Source organism: Achroia grisella, unplaced genomic scaffold (genome assembly GCF_030625045.1).
Source record: "Achroia grisella isolate CSIRO2021 unplaced genomic scaffold, CSIRO_AGI_Agris_v1 utg1234, whole genome shotgun sequence".
Lineage (NCBI taxonomy): Eukaryota > Metazoa > Arthropoda > Insecta > Lepidoptera > Pyralidae > Achroia > Achroia grisella.
In genome coordinates this window covers 141,047-151,649 of record NW_026712601.1, presented here as the reverse complement: position 1 = coordinate 151,649, position 10,603 = coordinate 141,047, and the positions used below count along the sequence as shown (strand labels likewise).

The window sequence follows — 10,603 nt, the reverse complement described above, 5'->3', positions numbered from 1 at the left end:
TGTTCCTCACACAAATATTTAAATACAGGCAAATAAATAATTAATTATACGTAATCAATCTAAAAACTTGAGGACTGAGCGTGACAAGAATGAGGTATACGAATATCGTAGGAACTGTCGCCACACACTCCACCGTGGTGCGGGTCGGTAGCCGACGAGCACCGGCCGGCCGGCAGTTTTATACGAAGTCGACAGAGCTAGGCGGTTCACGAAATGGCAAATTACAATTAATCGACTGAGAATATACTCACTCTATATAATGAAAAAGATTGGCACAAATGTAATTCAATAAACAAAATTTAGTGCGATTTTATACGACGGTTTGACCTTCGAGTGAAGCTGAAAACATAACTACAAATATCGACCGGTGTGGCGATACACTGCGGGCTCCGACGAGCGTCACCGCGGCCGGAGTCTAGCGTACACCGCTCTACGGCCGGACGACCGAGCCGCACAGGAGGCTCGGGGCGGCCGAGTCAGCGCGGGCCGGCTCGTCAGACGGGCAGCGCGGGCCGGCTCGTCAGACGGGCAGCGCGGGCCGGCTCGTCAGACGGGCAGCGCGGGCCGGCTCGTCAGACGGGCAGCGCGGGCCGGCTCGTCAGACGGGCGCGCGGGCCGAGCGCGCGTGCAGCTTGGCGCGGTTGTAGGCGAGCACCCCGAGCGCGGCGAGCGCCATGCCGGCCAGGTTGAGCGGCGGCGCGGGGTTGCGCAGCACCAGCAGCGAGGCGCCCACCACGGCCGCGCGCTTGGCGGCCGACGCCACCGCGTAGGCGAGCGGCGACACCCGCGACAGCACGCTGAAGGCCGCCACGGCCTGCAGCCAGGCCAGCGCGCCGTCCGCCGCCAGCAGCGCGGCCTCGGCCGGCGCCGCGCCGCCGCGCGCCCGCAGCGCCGCGCCGTCGCTGCACGCCCACGCGGGCAGGAACAGCAGCAGCGCCGGCCGGCTCAGCGCCTGCAGCAGCCGCAGGTGGTGCGCGCCCGTGTCGCGCATCACGCGCTTCGAGTAGAGGTGCTGCAGGCTGAGCAGCGCGGCCGCCGCCAGCGCGGCGCCCAGCCCGAGCGAGTCGAAGTGCAGCTCGGTGGCGGAGGCGACGGCCACGCCCGCCGCGATCAGCACCAGCGCCGCCTGCACGCCGCGCGGCTGCCGCTCCCCGAACAGCAGCCGCGCCAGCGCCGCCGTCCACAGCGGCGTCGTCGCCTTCACTGCGGGAGCGGCCGGTTCCATTTACATATGCGATACGCTCGCAGTAGTCGTCTTGGACATTATTCGCTAGTTACGGGCGCGTCTTTAAAACAGTACAGTGGACTTTAATTATTATGTATACGGGTCAGTTATCAGCTGACAGTTATAGACATTAAACTCCATTTGTATCCACAAAGTGTAAAACATGTTGTACATAAATCCACTAATGATACATTTTACATGTCCACATTTTGTTTTACATATACATCAAAATCGGTTTCTGTAAAATGGTTCTAAAAATTATATTTTTTTATTTCCAACAGTTCAGTTTCAAGACAATATCCCTTCATTCAGTTAATAAATCTATGATAATATTACAATTACATTTAATATAATTATGGGATCTAGTACAAAGGAAAGTTAAAAATTTGTGTTGTTGTATACCAAATTACTAACCCAATAGTCAATAAGAAACCACTTTCTCCAGGAAAGAAAGTAGAAATTAAAAAATAAATGTTGCTCTTCTCATACTACATTGTTTCAAAAATTATTATCAACTGTACCTGCGGCTTCACCCACATTAAATTTCAATATAAAATACAGCCTATGTGTTATTTTGATGCATAAGCAGTATTAAAAAAAAAAAATAATCAAAATCCATTCAGTAGTTTTTGCGTGAAAGAGTAACAAACATCCATACTTACAAACTTCCATGTTTATAATATTATTAAGACTTAACACTACAATTTGCTTCTACACGCACAACGGCCCGAATGAGAGGCCAATTGCGGAAAATGGAGTCCAACCTACCTACAATTTGCTTGTTTGTGAAGTCTGTTCAGTATCGTGAGCATCACAATGTTACTAACTATTAGTTTGGGATACATTTACAAACACCCCTACAGAAAAAATATTGTATGTTGTTTAAGTCAGTCCTCACCTGTGTGTGCATAAGAAATGGGCACCTTCCAAATTGAAATCTGGGAACAAACTGTGGTCAAAAATTTTGCAAAGGCGAGTGGCACCAGCACCCGCCAGTAGTAGCGCCGCGGGAACTCTGTCTCACGCCGCACCCCGCACACCGCAAATGCTGGCGGGCTGTATACCACGATGGACAGCAGCTGCACCATCGTAACCGTCATGGGATAAGGAAAGTCCGTCAGTACCAGTTTGCCCACCACGTTGCTGGCAGAGCTCACCGCGTACCACACCAGGCACAGTGCTACCACCACCAACGCTTCCTTACGTGACCCTTCGAGCCCCATTTCACCACACGTACTCTTGCCACCGTGTGCACTCTCTTATCTAGTTAGCATTTGATTTTAGGGGTTGTTATTATGCTATTATGTCATTATAATTAAATTTTACATTGAAAATGAATGCTTCTTTAATTCATTATCACTTATATAAAAACAAAAAGTCTAATGATTTTTCTAAATTATTTAAAATTTATATATTAATTAACATAATAAAAAATAAATTAACTAATATGTAACCTATGGTTATGTCATAAAATACTCTGTGCTTTTGTCATTCAAATTCACAGCTGAGGTGCTGTCATAGAACATTTGATCACATCGTGTCACGTTACGACTCACGATTCACGTATTTAGCCCATAGATAAAGCTACAAATTAACTTTCACTAATAATTATTTCAATCATTGACTTGCCCTTGACCTTGTTCTGTTATAACTTGTTCTCTTTTGCGTAATATGTAATAATATATTTTTATTTCAGGCCTCAAAGACTACGCTAAATAGAAAATATAACGACAAAACATATAATATTTGTTATATGTATTTTTATTAATTATTTATGCAAACTAGAAAATAGTGTATATATTACATTTACAATATTTCTTCGAAATCATTATTATAAAAATTATTAATAAATGTTCAAACATCAACTATATTACCAAGAACGTTATATCGATGTTATTCACCATAGAGAAATAGGTATCACAACCAACGTCACACTTCACACTGCTCTCTAATCTGTGCTGTCAATTGTGTATGTGTATGTATTAGTGAGTTGAGTGTTAACTTGAGTTTTGTGGTAAAACTTTTACATAGCTTTGTTATTCAAATTTAATTATTTTATTGTCCTTAAATAGCTAGGTATTTTTTAAATCAAATAATACCTTTAATTTAGTTATATAACAACTTTATTGAAATTTCACTTCATTATAAACGATATAACTACCGAAACCCCACCTACGAACTCAGATAATTAAAATCTCCTAGTTTGGATTTTAAATGGATTGCTTGTGGATATGCCTGATGACGATATAAATCGACGAGATCCAGTAAGTGTAATAAATACTTCGGGTAATGAAATTTGGTACATTTCGTCCACTAGTCATCACCATTAAAATTGTGATACAATCTTTGATGACTCCTTATCTCTGATCTCTGATGTCTAATGATTTGGAATTTTGTAATCGCTATAAGTACCTAATTGGAAAGACTCTTCGTAAATATAATATGACAGTCGATATTCAAGGTTCATTTAGTAACAATTAAATTTTTCAAATACAAAAGAGTTTATTCTTTATAAAGTGTATCTAAGTATTAGAAGTGTCTACTAAATAATGTTTCCTGTTACTTTTTGTTTAGAGACCACTCTTATTGTAAATGTTCTGCTTTATAACTATTAAATCGTAACTTATTTTCCTGTTACTTTATTATTTTATATATTAACTGAGGAGATGTTTAATATTAACTACATCTGTGAGTCATTCCATAAATGTGGCTGGTAGTGAGTTTGCAGCTTATAACAAGAGTGAAATATCATAATACTGTTGAATGAAGTTTATTTCATATTGTACTACACGGGCTGTGTACCATTACAGATGAATGTGAGCTCTTAATGTACACTGACTCGTGGATAATGTAATGAAATGTTAAATTATGTATCAGCTGTGTCTGCCACTTCGTCTGCATACAATAGATGACAAAAGATACATTTCTATACAAACTTTCATCCCCTATTTTATTTTACCCAACAAGGGTAAAATCTTTGCTATTGTAGTTTTATTGTATTCATGTATAGGTAAAAGGAAAAAAGATAAAACTACAACAGATTATAAGCACAATTAAACACATTATAGGTAATTCGTTGAAGAAGAAAGGTTTTTTGTGAATATTATTGTGTTAATAAGAAAATAAAATATTTTTTGTCAATAATGTCACATGAAGTAAACAGAAATAATTTACACAGTAAGTCGAATTCCTCATCCATTCCGACATTCTGTCTTACTAGTAGTAAAGGTTATCTTTCACGGATGTTTAAAATGCCTAATTACTAGGATTTGCGGTGACTAATGTGTGGTGGTTACACTGAAAACGATCTGACACCGACATCGCTATAACATGCCTCTGAATATGGAGGAATGGGACTTAGATTGGCAATAGAATGAAGATTATATACAACAATCTATCAAATAATAAAAATATAGAGTAGAGGAAAATATATATAGCTTTATGTGCACTGTACCAAACCCAACATTTACAAACTGAATATTATATTTATTTTTATTTAATCAACAGCCTTAAAAATAAATTCAAGCTTTAAGCTTTAAAAATGACGATATATCCGCACAACCTTTCAACCCCTTGCAACCCTTTTTTAGCATTAAAAAGTAACTTATGTTCTTTCTCAGCGTCTAGACTATTTATGTTCCAAATTTAATTTAAATTGGTTCAGTACTATTGACATGAAAGTGAGACAGACAGACAAAGTCACTTTTGCATTTATAATATTAGTAAGGATAAACAAATGCAAGTGTGAGAGTGTTGATTGAGAACACCATTGATTGTTTATCTTATATATAAAATTGTGGTGTCACAATGTTAGTTACTATTCTCCTCGGGACCGCTTGATTATTATGAAATTTTATATGCATATTCAGTAGGTCTGAAATCGGTTACCTATTTTTCTGACCCCTAAGTGATAAGGTTTGTCCACCTCTAACATTTTTTGTTTCTTTTTGGCCAAGTTTTTTAATTTTTTATAATGCGGCTTTAAAAATATATATTTTTAATAGCAATATTAGTAGTATTATAACTACATTTTTTTCCTTTTTTTCAAATAACTATATTTGTTCTTTATATTTCATGATTCTTTTAATACTTACATTAAATATATTGTGATATAGTGATGTAAATCAGCACGTTCAATAGTAGATTGTGCCAGCGTACGTTTTATCTAACGACACGTATGTCACGCAGTTGTTATATATATATATAGTTTTAGTAATTAGTGTAGCTAGAGTACATCAAGATGTAACAGTCAATATACAACACTCTATTGTGTGTGTTTACCCTCCCCACTGCTCCTGTCATCACATGGCGACTGTGACAGGACAGGAAATGAGGGCAACAGAAAAACAGGTGGGAGGATTATAATAAGGGCAGCATCAACTAGACTCACATGGGGAAGGAAAGTGCTGGATAGAGAAAAATACAGTCTATTGAAAGAGGTCTATGTCTTAGGACAAGCCGCGTCATTGAGGCAGTAAAAAAAGCAACTAACAAAAACAACATTAACTTCACTATCACAGTATAAAGGCCATAAATAAAATTAATAAATAAAATATAGTTATTTAATTCAATTGCGGGCCCTTATTACTTTCATATTAAATAAAAATAAATTAAAAATCATGTATGCAGTACAGTCAGTTTTTAGTATTCTCTCATCTGTGTACTGACGAAACCAAAAAAAAAAATTACTAAAAGTAACTAGATCTATCTTATATTTTATTATACATTGTAAATAATTGGCCTTTAAAAAAAAGTAATTCAATTGAGTTTCTTGCTAGTTCTTCTCAATTGGATCTATATACTGAACTGGACTGCCACTTTCTCCAAATATAAAAATGTTTGAAATTTGATTCGGTTTTAGCCTTGCATTTGTTTTTCAAATGTATCAAATATTATACTCTGCTTGCCTCAGTACACAGTACCGTTACTTTAAGTCAGGTCAGACCAACGTTTGTAATTTTTTAATTGTTAATCATTATGGTATTACTTGTCTTTATTATTTAATTGCATAAATATATTGGTCCTGTGGCATAACGCTACTATTACTATTTCTTACTGTGGTTTGTTTAATTAGTTTCTAAGAGGTGTTCTTCTGGTTTATAGGCTGAGACGTAGTAGTGAAATCGGCACGGAGGATATGATGGGGTAACATCATTGTGCTTTTCATGTTTATTTATAGGCGACCGCTTTCATTTTCCACCCGGTGGACGTCTCGTCGCCATGCCAGTGACAAAAACTATAAAACGGTCGTAAATCTAAAGGCGTAATGGACCCATTCTCATTCTCTCTGGATTGACGTACAGGCGGTAATAAGGCAATATCGGTGGACCGCACAGAGCGCAGCTGTGCAGCGTGGCGGCGGCGGGTGGGCGCGGTGATGGTGGCATGGCGTCGCGGCGCGTGACGCGCAAGTGGGAGGTGTTCGCCGGCCGGAACCGGTTCTGGTGCGACGGCCGGCTCATGACGGCGCCGCAGCCGGGCGTGTTCGCGCTCACGCTGGCGCTCATCTGCGGCACGCGCGCTGCACTTCGCCTTCGACTGCCCGTACCTGGCCGCGCGCGTCTCCGCCGCCGTGCCGGCCGTGGGCGCGGCGCTGTTCGCCTTCACGCTGTCGGCGCTGCTGCGCACCGCGCTCTCCGACCCGGGCATCATCCCCCGCGCCGCCCCCGCGGAGGCGGCGCTGGAGGTGGCGGGCGGCGCGGGGGCGGGGGGGGGCGCCGGGGACGCCGGCCGGCCGCCGCCGCGCGCGCGGGAGGTGCTCGTGCGCGGGCTGCCCGTCAAGCTCAAGTACTGCTTCACGTGCAAGATGTTCCGGCCGCCGCGCGCGTCGCACTGCTCGCTGTGCGACAACTGCGTGGACCGGTTCGACCACCACTGCCCGTGGGTGGGCAACTGCGTGGGGCGGCGCAACTACCGCTACTTCTACACGTTCGTGGTGTCGCTGTCGTTCCTGGCCGTGTTCGTGTTCGCGTGCGCGGTGTCGCACCTGGCGCTGGAGGCGCGGGGCGCGGGGCTGGCCGCCGCGCTGCGCCGCGCCCCCGCCTCCGCGCTGGTGGCGGCCGTGTGCTTCCTGTCGGTGTGGTCGGTGCTGGGGCTGGCCGGCTTCCACACCTACCTCGCGTCCACCGACCAGACCACCAACGAGGACATCAAGGGCTCGTTCTCGTCGCGGCGCGGCGTCTCCAACCCGAACCCGTACTCGCGCGGCAACGCCTGCGCCAACTGCTGGCACGTGCTGTGCGGACCGCTCGCGCCCAGCCTCATCGACCGGTTACTATATACATATTTTTTATTTTATTACATTTATTACACACGTATACCGTAAACATGACCGCTGTGAGCCTAAAATGTAATGTAAATAAGTATGGTAATGCTTCATCCGATCGTAAAAATAAAATGAAAATATGACAATCCTCAACGAATTTCTTCTGCAATAAAAAAAATACATTACACATCTTTATATAAATAAATATATATGGCAGTTAAAATACTTTATTATTACGAGCACTGTTTATATTTACTTAGTAATCAAAATAATAGATTATTATTTCATAATTATGGTGCGTGCAATCGGAAAGTCATTATAAAATGCAAATATTTACGAGCATAGAAACAATGGCGTCTAATATTGATGAGGTCAATATAAATGTTTATAGGTAATCGTTTGACATTCTACGGTATTAATATGAAGTAACAGACTCGAGTTTATATGAGATGTTTCTGTCTTTATTTTTTTCTTGTTTATCTGTAATGACCTGATTAGCTTTTACCAGATTCGATCGCTTTAATTAAAGAAGTATGAGTAGTGCCCGTATCAGGGCGGGTGTGACGCAGGCGTGTGGTCGCAGGCGCGGCGTGCTGGCGGCCGACGACGAGCAGTCTCCGCCCGGGCGGCGCCTGGAGCCGGGCCGCCCGCACGTGGCGGCGCACGTGGCCGCGCACGTGGCCGCGCACGTGGCCCCGCCCGCGCACGTGGCCGCGCCGCCGCCCGCGCCCGCCGGCAGCTACACCAACCTGTTCGAGAGCGGCGAGCCGGCGGCGGCGCGCCACGCCTACATGAACCGCAGCCTCGACCTCGACCCCGTGCCGCTGCAAGGTGGGTCCCCCCTCCCCCGCACACCCGCACGCCCCGCCGGGCTCCGCGGACGCTGAAGCTCACCTGCGCGTCGCTTGTTGCAGAGGTGCGCGTGGTGGGCGCGGGCGGGCTGAGCGCGTCGCGGCTGCGGCTGCTGCACGACACCACCATGATCGACGCCGCGCTCGACCTGGACGACGTGCCCCCGCCGCCCCCGCCGCCCCCGCACGGCCCGCCGCCCCCGCAGCCCCCGCCGCCCCCGCACGCCCCGCAGCCCCCGCCGCCCCTGCAGCCCCTGCAGCAGCCGCTGGCGGTGGTCGCGCTCTGACGCCGGGCCCGCTCCTCGCTCTCCTTGTACATAGACTCGAGTTCGATCCCAATATACATATTGTTATAAGAAACCTCGACTTTCATTTAATTGATAATCGTTTATTTATATTTATTGATTAACATTTACATTTATATGTATATAGATTTATATTTATTTACTACGATCAAATTTTATTCCTATTATCAGTAGTCCCCGTACTAGGTCAGAGCTCTGTCTTGGGAGCTGAGAGCGCAGATACCATAAAAAAAAAGTACTAGCTGGGCCCAGGGTTTCGCCCGCATGAATTTTATAGCCCATATGTTATTCTGATGTATAAGCTATATTACTATAAAGTATCATAAGAATGCGTTCAGTAGTTTTTGCGTGAAAGAGTAACAAATGGACGATGGACGATGGACGATCCATACTCACACACTTTCGCGTTTATAATATTAATAGGTTGTATTTTTTTCTATTTTCTATTCTATTCTATTATTTAATGCAAGATTAATAGCGAGCCGGTTTTCTATACATCACTTTAAGAACAGCTCTTTGGGCTCTTTAATAAAACGACTCTATCGCCCGTAACAAAGTAAGAAATTGTGTGTCTGTGACACATCTGCAAATAGGATACGTTGTTCCACACAACAAGCTTTCAGTTAATAACAATAACATAATCAATAAACCGCTTGTTGATATTGATGATTGGCTTGATTGTAATCAGCTACCAAATAAAAAAAAATCCACAAACTAATTATTTGCAATCTGCTAATTATAAAATGACAAATTGCTAAAGATTAAGCAGTTTTTTTTTTTTTTTTTATTATTATTATAGATGAATATAATAAAGTTACTCAAAGGGATTGGGATTGATTTTTCATTTAACCAACATTCTGATAACAAACAAAAAAAAACAAGTCATATTCTACGTCAAGTCGTTTGAGTATCACCAGAAAATAGTTGAGGTTCCGTTGCAGGTTCTTACGTGCTTATAAAATATGTATATACATTATACATACATATTTTATAAGCACGTGATAAGAGACCTGCAACGGATGTGTATATGTATGTACCACCGCGTTACAAGCACATACATACGTGGTTAGGGTCTGAACGGTCTACTGTACCGTTGTGTACTGACGTGAGGAGGTGTCGCTACATAGTTTATATATTGTTTATTGTAGTATATACAGGTGTAATTGTAGTATTTATTGTACATTAGCAAGTTTATTTGGTAGTGTGCTACATAGCTTATTAGTAATGCGTTTTTTTTCTTGTTACACTGAATTTAAATGTATGTAGTGGTGATGGATGTGTCTCAAATGTCGACAGAATTGTGACCTAACGTGACCACGATATACGATCGTGATGTACGATAATACAAGATTAAGAAAACGTATTAAGTATCATTGGCAAGTATTCAATCAATCGACCAGAATTGATCAATCAATCAATCAGAATTGATATAAGGATCAGATAGGTACAGTAAATGAGACTTAAACCAACTAGAACAAATGTTTCCTTACCGGACGCTAGATGGCGCTATACATATGTATAGAGTAGAAGGCGATATAATTTCATTTTGGCTATCCCACGTATTATAACACATATAGCAGAAGATTAATAATATCCGGTTTTTTTTATTTTTTTTATTATATATATTTTTTTCTATTTGGACTTATATGGTTGAGGGTAGTTACCAAATAGTACATTTAGGCCCGGTATTAATTTCCAGGTTATTTATTTGCAACCAAATCGACTTAAGCGCTACCTCTACATTCAAACATTGTTCTAAATAATAGTATACATGTAAATAAAAATAATGTAATATATTGCATGGTGTCAGGTGAAAAAGAAGAACAATACAGACTATAATTATAAATTCTTAGTGAAAACGTAAAACTGTAATTATTCTTACTAAAATAGCTTTTTGTGCAAAAAACCGCCATTGTGACAATAAACAAATGCCTATTAGTGGTAAAAATATCTGTAT

The 10,603-nt window shown here is 42.4% G+C and overlaps 2 protein-coding genes across 2 annotated transcripts; one reads left to right on the top strand and one right to left on the bottom strand.

Annotated features, from left to right (window-relative positions):
* Positions 1-598: 598 nt before the first annotated feature.
* LOC131854537 (solute carrier family 35 member E1 homolog) lies at positions 599-2,677 on the bottom strand. The gene is made up of 2 exons (XM_059205659.1): positions 2,124-2,677; positions 599-1,203 (listed from the first exon to the last, which is right to left on the bottom strand). The coding sequence occupies exons 1-2, from the start codon at positions 2,446-2,448 to the stop codon at positions 599-601; spliced, it is 930 nt and encodes a 309-aa protein (XP_059061642.1). The 5' UTR covers positions 2,449-2,677.
* Positions 2,678-3,228: 551 nt separating this feature from the next.
* LOC131854533 (palmitoyltransferase ZDHHC18-like) lies at positions 3,229-8,682 on the top strand. Its single transcript, XM_059205652.1, is given in 5 exon segments — positions 3,229-3,489; positions 6,562-6,741; positions 6,743-7,495; positions 8,074-8,321; positions 8,405-8,682. Coding segments are annotated over 4 exon segments (1,356 nt in total). The 5' UTR covers positions 3,229-3,489; positions 6,562-6,610; the 3' UTR covers positions 8,629-8,682.
* Positions 8,683-10,603: the final 1,921 nt, after the last annotated feature.